The sequence below is a fragment of the Drosophila busckii genome, chromosome 2R (genome assembly GCF_011750605.1).
Source record: "Drosophila busckii strain San Diego stock center, stock number 13000-0081.31 chromosome 2R, ASM1175060v1, whole genome shotgun sequence".
Classification (NCBI taxonomy): Eukaryota; Metazoa; Arthropoda; class Insecta; order Diptera; family Drosophilidae; genus Drosophila; species Drosophila busckii.
Genome location: NC_046605.1, coordinates 20,575,210 through 20,595,271, shown reverse-complemented (window position 1 = coordinate 20,595,271; position 20,062 = coordinate 20,575,210). Strand labels below are relative to the sequence as shown.

The window sequence follows — 20,062 nt, the reverse complement described above, 5'->3', positions numbered from 1 at the left end:
AAAGCTGGCTGGGTAGTAAATAAATAATTAGTTGTAAGTATATTATAATTGATAGATAGTAAGGGTTCATTTTTTCAGCTTTTTTTGTCTTGTTTTTTGTTTGTTTTTTCGCTTTTTGTTTTTAGCATACCATAATATTCGTTTGATTGATTGTTTTATTATTATTAACTTAAATTGTTGTATATTACAGCAACGCGCATACATATAAGTACAGTAGTTCAATTTGATTTGCTATTTAATAAAGTTCGTTTTTTTTTTTAATTTACTGTGACTGTGTGTGTGACTGCTAGGTTTTTGTTTTGTTTTTAATTTGTATTGCTGCATTCAATGTCTAGTTAAGTAATCAATAGTTTAAATGTTCTTGCCTTGAGTACATACTAATTAAATTTTCACCTAAGCATTCTGCATTAATTGTTATAAGTTGTTTTCATTTTTGTTTTTGTCTAAATTTACATATTGCTATTTATATATATAAATATATATATATTATATATATATATATTATATAATATATATATATACACATTTACGAATCAGTTTATCAATTTCTTTGCAGTTTGCATTTTGTTTTGTTTGTGTTTTTATTTGTTGTAATTGTATTTAATTTTGTATAAGTATTTGGTTTGCTAATTTGTTTGAACTATTTACGATTTGTATTTATTTTTTAAAATAAATATACGAGAAACAACTCATGTTTATATTTATACCATATACTTTTATATATATCTATGTATGTATATAGAACTATTTATGTAAAAAAGCAGCAGTTGTTTTGTTTGATTTCACATCTTCATTTTAGTTACATATTTATGTGCATTTCCCATCGGACATACATTTTCACTATTTGTAGCAATTATTAAAATTTTGCACGTTTCTTTAATCAATTTCATTCTCTGTGTGAACTTTGAAATTGTCAATTGTCTGTTACCAATTTGGTTTTATGTCGCATTTACATATGCATATATACAATATATATAAATATAAATGTATATATTTATGTAAATACGACCAATAGCAGAATATGCTGTGCAACACTGGTTTTTGAAATACAGTGCTGTGCAAATTGTTAAAATTCGGTTTTTATTTTAGCAGTTACTCCAATTTCATAAAGTATATGCCTATTAAAAATTGTTTACATTACAATTAATATTTAACATTGTTTTTCTTTATCTTTTCTGGAAGTGTTTTTACTGTGCGAACTTGTTGTCAATTATTTTATTCTTGCGTATGAATTTAAAAAATATTTCGTTTGTTTTTTTTTTTTTACTAAATTTGCAAATTGTTTTGTTTCCTTTTCGTTCGTTATAAAATTTTGAAAATATATATGTGATATATATTTACTATATGTATATATATAAATATCTATTTTTTGTTTTTGCCATTTAATAATTACTTTTTGTTTGTTGTTCTTGTAATCTCATTGCTAATAAAATTAATAAGTTAGTAAAAACCAAGTTTGCTAAACGAGCACGATTACGAGTATGTCATATATTCAGTGCGTCTAAATATTATAATTTTTTCATTAATATTCATCATGTCTGTTTAGTATCCGTTATTAAGTTTATATTTATGCAACATTTGTTTTTCATTTCCATTTCTCTAGTTCAACAATTCGGTTTCCTTGTTAGTTATAGCATACTCGTAAATACAAATTTTTATTGTCTTTCATTTATAACTATGTAGCAGTTCTGCGAGCTCTTCAATGCAATGAATACTCGACTTTTTCTATTGTGTGTGTATGTGTGTGTGTGTGTGTGTCTGTACTTATGCTGGAAATTTTCAAATAGTTTTAGTCTTAATCAGAGCTGCTATGTAATAGTTTTATTCTGACTTTCAGGTATATACAAACATTTTTTGTAGCATGCTTTTAGGCGCCTTCAAGTTCAAAGGGATTTTTTCTGTTGATTTGTGAGCCTGCATATCAATATAAGTGTGTGTGTGTGTGTATGCGTAAATTTGTTGAAGTATCTATGTATGTTGCAAGTATGTATATGTATCAGTTCATTATATAGCATAATATATAAATTGTTTTACTTTTGAATGCATTATCCTTACGCATTATCCAATGAATTTTCATTGATGTTTCTTTTTATGTTATGCGTATAAATTCATTTCCAATATAATAGCTACGGATAAACGAGCTAAGCACTTGACTAAGTAATACATTTTAACAACGCTGGCAGCATAGCGACTTATCGATTGCTATTTATCGATTATCTAAAGCCTTTACTACGCATGCTTACGCTTGTGATGATTACGTCCGTTGTGCTGCGATCTCTTCTTCTCCATTTCCGCGTTAATCTTTCTCTGGCCTATGCGCAAGGATTCGGGCAGCTCTGATGTGGACGACGTGGCCAAAAGGCCGATTATATTTGTTAAAGAACTATTGATGTTGCTGTCGCTTTTGTTACTATCTATTAGTTCATCGTCGAAGCGTGCGGGGCGTACGCTAATATTGTCCAGACTAGCGATGTTTATATCGCCAGCCCTGTTGCTCAGATGGATCAACCTAGAGAAGGGCGTGGCCTGCATCTCTTGTGTGTACATGCTAAGCGGACCACCAGCAGTAGTTGATGCTGCTGCTGCTGCTGCTGCTGCTGTTACAGTGCGTGTTGCTGCTGTGGCTGCCACCGTTGTCGGCTCACTTAAAGTATTATTCTGATGGGTCTTGATGTTCTTGTTAACGTTGTCAACACTGGCTACTGTGCTTGCTGTTGCTGGTGGCGTTGCTTTGGTTTCATAGGTTGCTGCTGAATGTGGCAGGTTGGTCTGCAGCTCATTTTCATCGGTGGCATTGCTCTCCAGCAACACCTCATCGTATTGCTGCCATTCAGTATCATTGCTATTGCTGGTTGCTGTCACAATCGCTGTGGTTGCTGCCGACGCTTCTGCCTCAAATTCTGTGATAGCATTCGACCAGGCATCATAGTTGGTGCTGCTAATACTGCTGCTGCTGTACGGCTTAATACTGTCTGCTGCTGCTGTTGTTGTGAGCAACATGTTGCTGCTGCTGCTGCCAACATCTGACATGGAGTAATCAATTGATGCTGTGGGCATGCCAAACCCAGTGGGCCAGGGCTCTTTGCTGCTGCTGCTGTAGGTTGACCCGTCGTCGAGTGAGGAAAACGTGCTACTGCTGATGCTGCTGCTGCCAAACATAAAATCATCTATGCTGGACTCGTATGCTGTTGTTGTTGCTGTGGTACGCTGCCTATGTTGCTTTCCCCTTTTTCGTTTGACCTTGCCCTTGCTAGCCAGCGTTTTTGCTATTGTTTTGGTTGTTGCTGTTGGTGTTGGTGTTGGTGTTGTTGTTGTTGTTGTTGCTATTGCTGTTGCTGCTGTCGTTGTTACCGTTTTGACAAACGTTTGCTTCGTTGGACTAGCTTTGACTCGTTGTTCATGCTGCTTCTTGCGCCTCTTCTCTTGATCATCGTGATGATGTCGCACCCTATGTGAGTACTTCTGTTTTTTACTTTTTTTTGCTAATTGTTGTTGCTTTGATTTTTTAGAGCTACTTAAACTACTTCTATTATGGCCATGATGTTGCAGTGGCAACGATTGATTTTGGTTATTCAAGCGATTGTTTTTCTTGCGCTTGTTGCCGCCGCCGCGTTTTTTACTGCTGCTGCTGCCGCTGCCGCTGCTGGCAGTCATTGCGGCCGTTGGGCGCCTTTCTGGTAACTTCTGCTGGATAAACGTCACGGCGTCCTGCTTTTCAAACCCATCGCAGACTCTACCTCGTCGAGTCGTGAAGTTGACACGTCGACTCAAATCGACAACAGAGTTGTACACGTAATAACCTTTTGCATTGCTCTCGTTGAAGTAGCAGGTATCGCGCAGTTCCTCCTCTCGCTGTCAGTGACAGACAGAGAAAGCGAGAGAGATAGATAGAGCGAGAGAGAGAGGGAGAAAGAGAAAAAGAAAAGAAGAGTTTAGTTGTATATGTTAATGTATACTTCAACTTCCGCGCACTTGCCAATGCAATTTATGAGCAGAATTTCCGTTGTGAAAAACAACAGAAACAACAGCAACAATTACAATTACAACAACATCATTGTTGAGTCAGGTGTGTTTATTTATAAAACACTTGAAATACCAAAATGACAAGCGTTTGAAACGCGGCTTGATTATTGCTGCTGCTGACGCTTACTGTTGCTGCTGTAGTTGTTGCTGCTGCTGTTGCTTTTGTTGTTGTTGTTGTTGTTTGCCTGTCACAGGCAAAGGTGAGTCTTGTCTGTCCCCTTGTCATTATTCAATAAGTATGCATTGTAGTTTTGGACTTTAATTTGATTTAAAGTGTGGCAGATGAAGAGAGAGAGAGAGCGAGCGAGCGAGCGAGAGAGGGACTTACAATTGATTGTTTATCGCTTTGGCAATTATGCCTTTTATAGTCTGATACAGTTCGGCTATGAGTTGAGTTCAATTGTTGTCTTTGGTAAAAGGTGTTTTTGCTTTATACACTATTTATTTATAGGCAAATTATATTTTTAGGCAGCTCGAGAGCACTCTGGCAATAATAAGATAACTCAGCATGACAGTCAGAAATGGTTTGCTATACTATGTAAAGCTCTCATTTATTTATAAATCAATTTTATTAAGCAGCTGGGCACGAGCGCGCTTTGAGTCTGATTAATAATAAATATAAATAATTGCACTTCTGCCTGCCCGCCCGCCGCCAGTAATTAACCTTCAAAGCGATTAATAAACAAATGCATAATAAAAATAAATAAATCAGTGTAAACGTATTTGCACTCGGATTCGCAATCATTATCACATAGGCCATATACTTATGTGCATGGCCTTTGTGTTAAGTTCTATTGTAGTTCAATGTTGCCAACTCAACTCAACTCAACTCGACGCGAGTTGACTTGACTTAACTGTAAATTGCGTGAGTCGGCAAGGACATTGAAATATTTGTGCAGTTACAGCATGAGACCCGATGAAATGCCACGTAATTTTATGTTTATTGATTGATTGATTAGACATGCAATGTTTGCCCACAATTGACTATCTACAATGATTTTTATAATAGCAACCGCCTCAAATCTATGCGAGTCACTCGACTCCAACTCGAGCTGCCTTTTGTCGAGTGGCTTGACATTGGAAATTATCGCTCAGCACTAAAATGCTACAATGTCTAGAAAAATGGGCATTTGTGCGAAATTAGGAGCAGTCGTACTCTGTATTCTGTAGCTGGCGATGATAAATCAAGAATATTACGCATACGCCGCGTAATCAAATTGCCACTTTGTGCTAGTTTCAATGTAGTTATTATTTTACATATGGTTAATTGCATATATGAAAATATGAATATTGTAATAAATATTTTGTTGTCGTCGCTGTTGTTGCTGCTCGTGTGTGCGCGTATCTCTCTCATGACAGAATTGGTGCAACTGCAACAGGTTTTGTTTTTTATTACTTCTGAGTGCGACAACAATTATATTTATTTACTCAACTGTCTGAGCGGCGCTAAGCTGAGCGCTTAAGCAATTTATGCAATTTGGCCAAATCATTTAAGTATCGCCATTGTCGCTCGTTTGCATAAAGCCATTATGTGGTACATGCCATAAATTATAGTGTTTGCACAGTTAGTTTGCATAAAAATACAACAAATACGACAGCAAAGCCATTTCAAGTACAAGCTGCTACAATATGCAATTCCAATGCATTGTAATCGAAAACAAATTCATATTTGAAAAATGAAATGAATAATATTAGGAGCGGTCCGGTCCGTTAGGGGCCTTGGCTGTGGATATAGATAATTTACATAGCTCAGTCATATTATTAAATTCCTTGAAGCCAATAGACGTACTTAGTAAATCTCTTTGTGAAATATCTAAATTCCAAGAGATGTTGCAGTCTTTCGATGAATGCATCGAAGTTCACTGCAGTGAATAATGATTTCGGATATGCGGATCTACAGTCAGTGTTTATATAAAGATGGTTGCTTCCAACTTTAGCTTGTTTCTACTCATACGCAAATATTAGAACTTACCATGCCAACTAATCCCCAAGTCTCGTTGAAACACAAATATCTTTGAGTTTCTTTTGCGAACAGAGATATTTTGAATATGTTGTTCACAATATCCGAATTGGCTTTTATCGTTATATTTTCTGTAAGAAACGTAAGAAGGTTGATTTTCATTAGTGAATATTTAAAGTAATGTACGCAGCGAAGATTTCAGTCTGCTTTTGGCTTTGTTCTTAGTTCGAATCTAAGCAGTTTCGATGGAGCAATGAAGAAGGAAATGCATTGAACTGGAAGTCAAGTAGGCAGGTAACATACACAACTGTAAAGATATACACATACATAGTTAAAAGCAGATGCGCTCTTTCCCTCCCTCTCTTTCTCTTCTCTACTAATTATAAACTAACAATGTATCTTTGAGGCTCCGCCCTGTTAGGGCTATTGAACTTAGGGGCAGGCACTAAAAAGTAAAGCACTTCAATGCTGAAAAAAGAAAAACAGCAAGAGAAGAAAAGTCACTCGAGTTAGATTGATAGGTGACTGGGTTTAGCAGCAGCTATAGACTCGGAGAGTCAAAGACTCAGTTGGTGTTGTTCTCGTTCTCCATCTCGTCTGCCAGTAATTAAATTTATGCGCAGAAATTCTTGGCAAGCGGGGCAGATAGGGAGAGGCATGCTGACTAAGGAGCTCTCATGTTTCATAAGCCATGGCGCAGCTAAGTTCAACCGCAATGCAAGCCCCAGGGTAAGGGTAAGGAAAAGGGTAAGGGTAAGGCCAGGGCAGGCCATTCCGGAGTGCTTGAGTGACTTTTGTGCTTAGCACCTTGGACACTTGACGTGCTCGAGCTGGGAAGCTCGTTGTTGAGCCTTTTGTTGTTTTGTTATTGTTTATGATTCATAGCATGTGCGCATAACTTATTGATTTCATTAGTTTAGTAAGACATGCGGAGAGCGAGAGAGCGTGAGAGAGAGAGAGATGGAGAGATGGAGATGGGTGCCAATCGCACTTGACATTTGACTTCGCTGCACTCGAGCCAAGTCTGTTTGCTCTTGTGAGAGTTTGAAGTTGAATTTTAAAATTTACAGCCATTTGGCATTGTTTGCCATGCACCTAGGGTTCTCAGTGGGTTCTCTCTTAGATAAGTTAACTAAGGAATTGTGTCAGCAACTTACATAAAAAGCATTAATGCTGGAATTTTTATGTCTGTTGATCATAAGCTATTTTGTTTGAGTATTTCAAAGATATTTTCTATTTCGTTTATTTTTCGCTCAATAAAACGTTGAGAGTTGATTTTCCCACACCAGCATGAGTTTCTAATTAAGTTATTAGTCACAGTTTGGTATTCTCTTTTTGGTAGAGTCTCAGATTTACGATTATAGCCAAACATTCTTTTGGCTTTTGAGGGCGTCTATATCGTTGCATTCAGCTTTAAATGCAGACAGACCAAGGGCGTGCTAATTGAAAGATGTTATCCAACTCTTATGAACTTTGGGGCGTTTGTGAATTTTTTGAGAGGTCTATGGACTTTTAATTTGCTATGTCAGCTGCTATTTATATTTTTTTAGAAATAAATTTATATCGTGTCAAAACAAGCGTTTGATCTGATTTAAATAAATGTCGCTCAAAACGACATTAAAATTCTTGATATGCAAACAGATAAAACAACAAGCAGGAAAACAAAGCCGAGTCGAAATCAAAACAAAACAAATAATAAAAATTAAATATTTAATCAAGTATGCAAGCAATGAGCTTCATCAACATAAAATGTAAGCATCATAAAATCTTAAACTGCACAGCATGAACAAAATCAAATATTAAAAAACCACAAAAAGCGTTTGGGGCTCCACAAATCTGACAACAAGCTGGGGCGTCAAAATGCCGCCTAATTGCGGCACATGGAGGAATTTCGATAAAAGACCTTTACGATCTGACTCTGTGTGAGTGAGTGTCTGTGTGTGTGTGTGTGTGCGATCAGTTGGTCACTTTGTCATTCCATCAGCGTAATGATAAGCATCGGATATTAGCCCCAGGCCCCATGCTGCCGCAGTCAAAACGTTAAGAGCCAAGTTAACATACGTAGCCACCAGCATTGGATTTGATTTTTCACAACGATTTCAAATTCGATTTCGATTTCGGTGGGCGTTTTGGAGGCCGCTTTTGAGATAAGCATAGATCGCAATCAAACTTTTTATATCTACAATAATAATGGTATTCCTCTTATCCCACACTTTAAATCAGTTTAACCTGGGCTCACACTTTTCATACAAATTATGTAAAGCTAAAAGTTCCAAATCTCATTATCATCTAGTGTTCGGTTGACCTTTTTGCTGCACTGCGATCAGTATCAGTTACTCCTGGCTTCTGTAGTATGTTTAGCTATGTTTAAGATCACTGATTGCAGGGAGGGAGAGTATACCAGCGGCATGTCTTCAGCGGAATCGCTTAAGGTTAAGTCAGCCGTCTTACTGTTCAATGTGGAGCTGGGCAGCTCCTTTGGCGCTGGCATTGTCATTGTCGTCGGCAATGAGCTCAACACCTCAACAAACTCACCCTTGCACACTGGCATTAAGCCGAAGCACTTTCAGCTGGATTTTCGCTCGTTCATCTGTAGGTAAAGGCACTGTAAATTCGAGCAGGTGGCACTTCGACAATGAATCTATGGCCTATTTCTAGTAATAGTCTTTGTAAAAATAACTGTTAAAGTTAGTAGTTAATTGTAGTAGTAATCGGACCTCGTAGAATTTCCCATATATTTAACCCGCGTAAACTTTGTTTTCTGCGAGGAAAAATGGCGGATGACAGTGCTGCAAGTCATGCATTTATCGAGAACCTTAGGCGATTCCACAGGTCTTGTACTAATAAATGTGCATTATGCTTCTTTTAACGGCTTTCATTTAATTGAATTGGCATCATAGTAATGAAAGTGAAGACTGCCTTTTGCTTGTCAGAAGCTTCTCCAAAAAACTTAAGTTTATCAAAAAGTTGTATTGAGACTGAATGCATTCAGATAGGAATTGAATACTCTACAACATGGACTAAGACTCACTTTGAACAATTTAAGTAAAGTCATTTCCAATTTGAGATTTATTTCCAAAAGTTTCACGCGAACTTCACTTGCTAAAAATGATCATTTTCAGAATACGATAAAATTTTGTATAAATTGTGATAAAATTTAATAAAATTGTACCTCTCTTGGAAGTTTTATTGCTTGTGAAGAGGTTGCTCAGATATAGAGTTTACTGTACGTAGCTTACATCGGCGAATTTCGGAGCTCTGTGCGTTTTGCTGAGCTGTATCCTTGGCTTATGGACTGCTGATGTCCAGTGGCCAATGGCCCAGCGTCTCTTCCAGGAATGTTGTCTGCGGCAAGTTGTCTGGGGCAAGTGCAACGACAGCAGTGTTGCCTCCATGTATGCATATTCCCGGAACCTTTGGCTTGGGCTTGACTACAGCGTCTTAGATTACGGAGCATATGCGAAGTAACTAAGTAATTGCCTTTGCATATGCAACAACAACAACAGCAACTGTGATTTGTCACATGCTGCACAATTGGCATAGTCGTAGTCGAAGCTTGTGGCAACAACCACAACCACAACCACAACAACAACAACAAAAACTTGGTTATTGACGTTTTGTCACGTTTCCTGGAAAAAACCGTTTTATTTGCTGGTCGCTCTGGCTTTGCTTTGGTTTGTTTGTAAGCCGATGCCACAAAAGCAAAACAAACTGCAACTCAAATGCAAAGAGTTGAAAAAAAAAGAGAAAAAGGCAAAAAAAAAAATATATATACAACCAATGCAATGAAAGAAAACAAACTTCAACTTGAAGCCGTTGCACTTGCCCCAAGCTCTGTAGACATTTATCAGTTACACTGAGTGTTTGCGACTCTTTTGAGCATATCTTGCACCGAGACTCGATGCTCGACTCTGCGCAGAGCGCTAATTGCATTGACACGTCCGCAGCAACTCGAATGCCACAATTAGCGCCATTTAATATGGAGCGTACTCGACTTTTACGCACGATTCCTTCCACACACTGACGCCAGAGCACCCATCAGGGCCCCCTGCTCCAGCCCCAGCCCCAGCCCAAGTCGCCCAAGGGCCTCAGTGTCAATGAGTTAATTAGCGCACGATTTGTCGCCCCCACACAGACGCTACAAAATACCAAAACGAGTCAAAGAGAGAGAGAGAGAGAAGTATAAAGAGAGGAGTGGAGACATCATAGACACCAAAACTTGCCGTAGAGCCAAGTCGACCGCATTCAACGCACTCAAAGATGGGGCATGTGTGTGTGGGTGTATCTCTCTCTCTCTCTCTGTGTGTGTGTGTGTGTATTTGACACTTTGCACCAAACAAAATATAAAAGAAATCAGTATTTATTGAAGTCACACATTTCTGGGTCATCTGTGTCTCTTCTCTATCGCTGCCTCTGTCTCTGTGTGTTTTATAATTTATGTTGCGCTGATTGAATTTTATAGTCCACCCAAAAGGGCAATTCGATTTATTGTACAACCTAAAAAAATATATGTGCATGAAAATTGTTATAAAAAATTATTTTCACATTATATTTGTGCGCGGCAATAATTCAAATTCAAAATGCATTTTATTAAAATGAAAATTATGTTCATTTCCAAAGCTAAATAGTCAAAAATGTATTTCATTTTATGTAGGGGTTTGAAACAGGAATTCCGTGGGGAATTCCAGCAACCAGATACTACTAAATACTTTTATTTTGGATTACGGCTAAAATGCACAAAAACAAATGGCGCGAACTTTAAGCCAAGACGTTGAGTAATATGAGCACCCTAGTATATGAGAACTAGGATCATCGTATATGGTCTCAATATTCATGGTAGTGTCTAAGAGATTGTCACAAAATACTCAGAGAGATCGGGAACTCCTCCAAATAGCTTTGCCAGGAGACAAGGCAACCACCTTCAAGATCTGCCAAATCTGGTATTGATCAATCTAAAACTTGCGTAAATTCTAACTCTAACTGTATTCTTTATATTATAGCCTTTAAAGAAGCATTTGAGCTAGTGAATCTAACAATTAAATTAAGTTTATTACAAAAGGTAGTAATAAATGCAATGCTTAAAATATTCAGAAAACACCAAAATTGTTCTAAAAACTAGAGGAGCATTAAAAATGATTTTCTGCATTCAAATAAACTCTTTAATCAACCCCCAACTATTATTCATTCCTCCTCAAGAAAATTAAAATGCAATTTCTGTAAAATAAAATTAATCTAAATACTACTGCCCACGAGTGTTTAATTCAACTCTAAATCGTATGTAAGCATTTCTGTTAATTTCCAAATAAAGGAAAATAAGAATCAATGAGTTAATTTAAGTCGGAGTCTGCTTCGGCTCTTTTTGCAACAGCCTACGTTGTTGTTGTTGTTGTTGTGGTTGTGGTTGCTGCTGTTGCTACTGCTACCGATATGCATTCGATCAAAAGATATATGCTATTAAATGAAATTAAAAGCAATATTAAAAGCTCCACACGCCATTTATCAAGCGAATGTTCAACATCAAGCGTTGAGTATCGATGACAAGAGCAACAACAACAACAACAACAACAACAACAACAACAACAACAACAACGGCAGCAGCAGCAGCAACAGCGAGTACAACAAAAAGTTAATAACTGCCGCCTTTTTTGTTGTTGTTTTTTGTTGATATTGAAAATGTGCAAAGGCGACCACACACAATGCTATTTACAGTTAATTGCTGGCGGCCATTTGCCCGTGGTCTGTATGCCGTAAGTCAGCGAAAAGTAAAAATTACATGCATAGTTGCAACAGACAACAACAACATCAGAAGCAACATCAACAACAGCAACAGCAGCAGCAACAAATTGCTGAGGGGAGTCGTTTTTATTTATTTATTTTTCGTTTACAGTTTGTTTATTTATATTGCCGTTGCGGTTTCACTTTCATTGTTGTGTGTGCCGCGGCGCGCAGAATGAAAACAGAAATAAAAATAAATTGCAACTGGCATTTAATTAAGTTAACTTTGAGCGGCAAAAGAGCGCGCATAGCTCGCAATTTATTTACAAATAAAACAAGTGAGTTGCTGTTTTTGTTGTTGCTCAGCACTAATTGCAGTTTTATCTGCGCAAGGACGCAACCCAACCCCAAAACTCAGCAAGTCTGCAAGTTGCAACACGCAACAGCAACAGCAACAGTTGTTGCTGCTGCAACAAAGTCAAGCGTTGCTTGCATTTATTAATTAAGTGCAAACGCAGTCACTTACAAGCCGTTTAAACTGCGTGTTAGCTAACTTGAAATGGGCCCGCTAATGCGCCAAACTGAGCCACCAATTGAGCCAAAACTCGTACGCGCCTGCAACAGCAACAGCAACAGCAATTGCAATTGCAAAGTGTCAACCGGGCACATAAACTAACTGTCAACTTGCATACACACACACACACACACACACAATATATATATATATATATATTATATGGATACTATAGCTTCAGCCGGGTGGGCCACTTGTTTACACTTTTCGTATTTGGATTTTTTTTGGCGCATATTTAATTTTTTGTTGGTTTCGCATTGCCCAACAGCCAAAACAATTTTCATTTTCATTTTCATTTTTATTTGCATATTTTTATCTCTGTTTTTTTCCTCTGTGGGGTGGTAAACAAATTTTGTTGTTTGGTTTTTCCTTTGGCGTTAAATTATTGTGACAATTTTAATTGTTTGGCGAATTGTGCGGTGCATTAAGCCCTGAGTTATTGGCCAAGATTACGTCACCATAAATTAAGATATATACGCATCTGATTTATGTGGACAGGTGTTAATTGCCCATCGATTGGTCAATGACAAAGTGCTCGTATGTATGAATTTTTGAGTTTTTTAATTCACTTTTTACCGCTCAGCAGGAGGCCCGAGGCCCGAGGCGTAGGCGTGGGCGTGCACATTAAGTTGTTAAGCCTGGCGTGAAAAAAGCGCAGCGCTAATTGAAAGCACTTTAAAACCCACAGAGGTACATGCATGCTCATGTTTGGACAACCGATAAACGGGCACTTTATGGCCGGTGTAATAACCAGCTATCGATATTTATTTAAATGTACATATGTATATGTCAATTGCTACACATGCTCCAAGCTACATAGCATGCATTTCTATTGGGGTCGATTTATTTCACATTCATTCTACATTTTATGTACTAAGCTGCGAAAAATTATGCTTCGGGAAGTTGGAACTTGGGCTTGGCCAAAATGCACAATTTGTCGAAACTTCATGTTGAGAAAATATTTTCAAAGTTGTGGAAATATTCAAATTCTGAAGTCCAGCCAACCCTCTGTTGGGAAATACTTGACCTAACTTTAGTTACTGCAGGACCAATTTTCCTCCATTCTGTGTTTAATCTGAATGTGACGATTAACAGAATGGATCTGTGCACCTCTATCCTTAAACAGATTATTCTTTTAAATACTTTATAGCTTTTTCTGTTTGATTCCTTGGGAAAGCGTTTTAAATTTCTACTCGGCTGTCTGGCCTCTGGACTCCACCGGATGATTCAACCACAGGATTCAGAAACGAGACATAGGCAGCCCATTCTCCAGGTATCCAAACATCTATCCCCAACCTTATCTACTCCAATAAAATTCCCGTTCCCGTTAGGAAACCCTGTCTAATCTAAACTAGCCTAAGTCACTGGACAATCATTATAATTTTTATTGATTTTGAATTTGCATCAGGGTTATGTGGCAGCTGCTAATAAGTAGATAATGCATATTTAAGAGGGTGTTTTTTTTTGGAATTTTGTTTTTTTGTAGTTATATATAAAATTCCAGAGCTCGCACTTGAATTTCAACTTCAACCTTTGGGAGCTACTACAATTTGAACCACTTGACTCTAATCGGTCAGCAGAATTTTGCGACCACCCAAGGGAAATTCATGCAAAAAGTGAGTGTGGAGAGTAGGAGATGGTGAAAATTATAGCTCTTGGGTAAATAGTAGGGCGTAACCGCAGCTCTAACAACATAATTATTGCAGAGCCAAAGGACTCGGAGACTAGGCGTGGAAACTATTAACATGTCTAGGCATTGGAAGACATGGGAGATTTTTAATGATGCCATTAATTAGCTAAAAGTACCAACAATAATACGGTTAAGCAAACAATCTATACAATTTTAACACCCGCAAGCAGCCGCAGGGCAACGTACACTGAGGTTCAAGTAGATGTTCTGCTCTCTGTCCTCTGTCCGCTGTCTCTTTGTCTCAGCTGTAACACCTTGTGATTTACGTGGCATGCCGCTTGTGGGCCATAAAACCAGGTTAGGGGCGGCCTGCCTGCCTGTGTTTGGGCCAAGCTGCAGAACTCGCTCGTGGCCCAAAAGGCAGTGTGATCTATGTGAGCTCATGTCTCATGTTACGCGACACAGGGCGCCGTCTGGCAAAGACTCTGTCTTGGCTTGGCTTGACTTGGCTGGGATGGGATGAGATGGGATGGTTGCTTAGCCCGCAGCGCAACTTTTGCCTAGTTGCAGGCATAATAAAAACGTCATGTCCTTGTCTTATGTGTGTGGCCAGCAACAGGACTACAGTACCTACCAGCTGCATGGCCACAAAAAAAAAAAACACCTTCTGCTGTGCGTGCCTCTGCCTTTTATTGTCTGCTTAATGTTTTTCTTTTCTCTGCATTTTTTGTGTTTTGCGCACAGTAAAAGCAACAGCAACATATTTCTTGTTCTGTTTTATTGTTTTTTCGCGCGTCTTTATTTCAACTTGTCTGTTGCGCTCTGCTGTTTGTTTTCTCGCTCGTCAGGATTGCAGCCTAGACCCAAGTCTAGGCCCTTGAGCCGCTGCTGTCAGGCGTATGCCTTTCTATATCTCTTGGCTTCGGCTGACATTGAGTGACATTCGTTGCTTATGCTTTATGCCCACTGTCTTCAGCCCGAGGAGTGCGAACTGCGAGCTGAGCAGCAAATTATGCAAAAACACACAACGACTTCTTCAAATCGATTCTCTAAATTATCATCTCAATAGCTGTTGAAGCATTTTCGGTACATTTAGCAAGAATCTTGTGCAACATTTCCTTTTGTTACGTGCTCTGTAGCTCTGTATAAATTTCGAAAATTATAAGATAATGTTTAGAAGAGTAATTAAAAAAAATTTGTCTAATATCACGCAGATCAGAATGTTGGCATACTCTTATTTTAAAGGGTTACAGCAATAGTTAGCCAACATTAAAAAAAACCAACAGTTGCACCAGATTTTTGTCAAATAAAATATTCCAAGCTGAATTTACAATTGAAGTTCCAATCTCTTACAAGTTATAAGTTATCGCAAAAAGGATTTAAATTAAAAAAAAATAAGCACTCAAGAAATAAAAATGTTGTTTTCCAATTTCAGCAAATAACAACTTTATAATAAATGCTTAAATTTAATTTGGATATCCAAGACTAAAATTAAATATATTTCGATCTATATCCACAAATGATTAATATTTTGACACCAATCACTTAAATTATTTTAATATATTTAAACACTAATTTTTACTTCGTAATTATTTTCTTAAATAAAAAAGTGTAGCTTACAATTGATTTATTTGTAAAAAAAATCAAGAAAAAATTGTTAGTTCATAAATGTTATTATAAAAGTTACATTCCCTGGTTTATGTCTTACAGATGATTCAAGCAACCTGGCGCTACATTGAATGTGAAATATTTTGCACGAATCTCAGACCTTCTCCTTAGCACGCAGCGGCAGCCGAGGCAACAGGCAATGTCCTACCTTTTTTTTTCTTCTGGAATATACTCTTTTTATTTGGCTTAAACGCTGTTAGCTGTTTACCTGCTGCTAATTTCAGACACTGTCGGCTGCCAAGACCCTTTAATAATGAGATAAGCAAACATTTAACGTGCCTTCTTTTCGGTTTCATTTTCATAAACGCCGTCGAAAACGATAACGAGCCGCAAGCATTCAAAGAACGGTATTAACAACTCTATTCGAAATAAGGAATTATGGCAAGCGCTATTTTATGGCAATAAATACGGCGTATTGATTGTTGCACGCAGCGGAAATGCTTTTAATAGCATTCCAAGGAAATCAGACTGAGCTTCTGGTTAACTGACATTGGCATTGGCTTCTCCTACTTATGTACACTGATTGATAAATATTAATATTGCTCAACATTAGCAGCGACAATGGCAATGGCAGGTGCATATATAAAAGATCTAACAGGCGTCGTGTCGCGTCGCGTGCAACGTGCAACAAAATGTTGCTCATACAAGCGGCAGACACGCAATGACTTAAACAAAAAACTCAGAGAGAGAGGGAGACCAACGCCTTTTGTACGCCTTTTCACTTTAACAAACTGCCTAAGTATACAGAGCTACATATATCATTATTATTATTGTTCTCTCTCTCCCCCTCCCGCTCTTGTGATTAAATGCCTGATTTGCATGGCGCGCCCCAAAAAAAAATTTGATGTGCCAAAGACCCAGACCTTATCTTCAAGCCCCAAGCTGCGGGCAGAGGGTTATGCAACTTTTGGCTTCATCAGCAGCTCATTACACGGTAGCAGGCAAAGTACGACAAAGGCAAATGCAAAATTTGCATAACTGCACGCGATGCCAACGACTTAATATATATGTAATTGGAAAGTGGGCTGATTCAGGAGAAAGCGCTGCGCTGCGCTGGAGAAGATTCTCGATTCTGAATTTGATTTATGCCATTGGCACAAGCCAACTGACAAATTAATGCATTTCCGTTCTGGTGCTCTGATCGCTGGACAGGCTGTCAAAGGGGCCACTGAGCAATATATATAGCGCTTGAAAATGTTCTTTTTAAATATTGTTAATTTGTAGCTGTCTGAGAATACGGCGCCAAGGCTTGCGACACACTGCAAAAGATTTTCGGAAAATTATTCAAATCTCATGTCAGACGCAAACAATTCGGTGGCTGCTAGGCAATCAATGAAAGCTGATCGTGGCTGATCAAGCTGCTCATCAAACATCTGAAAACCGCAGCACACTTCAAGCCATTAAATTGGGTATTTTATGAGCTTTAGAGCCTGCAGAGAGCCAAACAGACCGACAGACTGACAGACAGACAGTGAGGGAGAGCGCCTCAAGAGAGTGAGACTGCCATAAAAGAAATGCCGCATGCCGCTTTCATGGACGCGTATAATATTTTTATATTTCTGCTTCAGATAAAACACAAAATGCCGCTGATCGACAGACTGATCAACGGCGCAATAAATTCATCAAACAAATATCAAGAGCGAGAGAGCGAGAGAGCAGCACTCATAGTTAAGCCGATTTGTGTTATAATCGACATGAATATTAAAACCACAAAACTATAATCAGTGCGATATGATCAGGCAGTCCGGCTCCGGCTCCGGAACACATATCAATCTCAGGGTGAAACGGACAGACAGACAGACGATCGTATCGCATCGCATCGATCGATCGCAGCCACCGTAGCAGCCTTTTTGTTGTTGTTTTATTCGTTTGAGCCATTAACTGGCTGCAGACGACCTAATGGACATGATCTTTCGTCACTCCCAGCTACAACAAAGGGGCATGTGCCTTTTTCTTTTTTAACTGCTTCTAAGCATTACTTATTTTCTTCCCTTTTTTGATTTCGATGCTGCAAGTGGCGATTATCGCAGAACTTGAACTTGATTCAAGGCTCGACAATTGTTAGGGCTGTTAAATGCCTTAAATATGCCACAAATTGTGTAGGCATTTATCATCATTAGCAGAGAGAGAGAGAGAGAGAGAGAGAGAGCCTGAAATCAGTTTGGGAAATTATTCTCACGCCACCAAGAGAACATACTTCTAAGAACTTTTGATTTCAATGCATTGACTAGCTCGCAAGTAACCTACAGCTTCTTTGTCAGTCTGAAGTGCGTAATTACTGACAAACTGAGCTCCTTGCAGTAGTTATTGATGCATTGAACCAATCCATCATTACCATAAGTTAAGGTAAAGAATGCCAGGGGGAATGCTTTGAAGCCAAGCCGAAACTCTACAGCCATTGTTATGCAAATGCGACAAGAGAGTGCCATAGAGAAAGACAGAGAGATAGAGGGGGAGAAAGAGAGGAAGCTATAAACACTTGACTGGGCAACGGTAGTGAGTTGAGAATGGGATTCGGGTTTGGGTTTGTATTGAGAAAACTACATCGAATTGGCGCTTAAATATTTTCCATACCACTGTGGGAAACAATAATATTGAAACAGCGAGAAGGAGAGAGGGAGCAAGAGAGATGGAGATAGAGGGAGAGAGGCAGATTTAGGTAACAAAACGAAACGAAAGCGCATTGCTTTTCCCTTTGCCTTCAACTTCAACTGTAAACTTGAAATGGCCACTTGAGTTCTGAAGCGTTAAGTGGAAATCAATGGCGTTGCTCGGGATCCACAGATCCCAAGACGAGACGATCGAACGAGCGAACGAACTAACGAACGAGCGAAAGACCGAGTGAAGCAATTGACCAAAAACTGTCGAACTGCTTTCGACTGACGATCGGCAAGCGGTACACTTGTTCAGCTTTGTTGTTGACCATGTTTTTTAACCGTTCCCTAGACGAGAGCGCGGTAGGTAAGCAAAGACAAGACAAGAAACGCATAAGAAGAAGCAGAAGTAAAATAAAAGGAAAAATACAAAAATTCAGTTGAGAATTGAGTTTTTGAAGTCGGCGTCTCTTGGAAATTTGTTTGTGCGCAACGGAAATGCATTTATTTGTCCACAACTTGGACGGCGTTTAATGAAGATGAAGTGACCGCCTAACATGCAACCCTTCTACTTCTCCTCACTCCTTTCTCGATCTCCGAACTGCCTACTTGAAGTCAACTTGATGCTTTGCCACTGGCGGGGCGTTAATTGATGAATCTGCGTAGCGACAGCAATAACAATAATAACAACAACAACAACGACAACAACAGAAACAACAGCAGCAGCAACAGCTTGAACAGGTTCAATGACTATGCCTATACCTATGCATACTACCCCTACTACTAGTAGCTATCGCATACTGGACCGAGGCATGTGCTATTTCTTGGAATTTTCACGGCATTATTTCCTTTCTCGTACCCCCTAGTTTCAATCTCAATCGCAGTCTCACAAGTCTCACAAACTTTCTGTTGTTCAGGCATTCTTTATGTTTAAATATACCTTTGCCTATGTATGGTATGTCCAAACGCATTTCGGGTTTTCATGCTAAACACAACTATTTCAATTTTAATGATGTTTGTAATGATGGTGCTAAATATTTCCCACATTATTATCACCTTAACGTCTGCATACAGCAATGTCATTGAAGAGTTTAAAAGACGAAGAAGAAGATAGTAAACAGTAAATGGTTAGCAAAATGGTATAGGAATTTGGGTATTTTACAATTAAGAAGGGCAACTACGACCAGGGATAGTTAATCGTGTATATTGATTATATACCATATTTGGATAGGAGGTGGCTTATATTTAATTCAAAATAAATATAACCCCCTTAATCTATAAGCTCCATCAAAAGAGCAGCGATTATTTTGTTCAGCCCACTCAGCGGATTAATATACAATCGAAATGTTCATAAATAATGTTAAATGTTAAATAAAAAAAGGTACATGGATAGTCCAAGCCATTTCGTAAGGTTTTAGTATAATTAAGGGATGCCGAGCAAGCAAAATAACTGAAGGAGTGTAGTGTGGAGAGATAAGTGCTGAGTGCTGAAATTAAAATTAAAATTAAATTCAAATTTAATTAAATTAGATTCAAATTTGGTTAAACACGTATTAGCTGAAAGTTGCTTGCGGAGATTGATCGCTGACATTCTCATTGCCTCTCAATGCCTAGCTAAGATATGAGATTAGTATGGATTGTGCGGTAAGCGATGCAATCCCCTCGTGCATTGGGGCATCGAAAACAATGAGCGCTGGGGACTAAAGAGACCCTTGTCTGTTTGATTAAGAAATTAACAGACTCTAAACTTGTTAGACACATTTCAGACGCCCTCTCGCTGACTCTTTCTCTTTCTCTAGTGCGCACACAGGGGAGAGGTGTTGATTGGGCAACGCCCTATGCACAGAAAAATAGTTGCCACTGTCGTTGGAATGATTGCGTTCTTAAATTTATGACCG

The 20,062-nt window shown here is 38.5% G+C and overlaps 1 protein-coding gene across 2 annotated transcripts in view; it reads right to left on the bottom strand.

Annotated features, from left to right (window-relative positions):
• Positions 1-1,383: 1,383 nt before the first annotated feature.
• The window catches only part of LOC108596600 (probable serine/threonine-protein kinase dyrk2), a 53,851-nt gene continuing 35,172 nt past the window's right edge, over positions 1,384-20,062 (bottom strand). For both annotated transcript variants that reach the window (XM_017982529.2, XM_017982531.1), the window contains 2 exons: positions 5,996-6,114; positions 1,384-3,852 (listed from right to left, as the gene is read on the bottom strand). In XM_017982529.2, the coding sequence (XP_017838018.1) occupies positions 2,230-3,852; positions 5,996-6,114 (1,742 nt within the window). In that variant the 3' untranslated portion in view covers positions 1,384-2,229. The remainder of the gene's footprint in view (positions 3,853-5,995; positions 6,115-20,062) is intronic.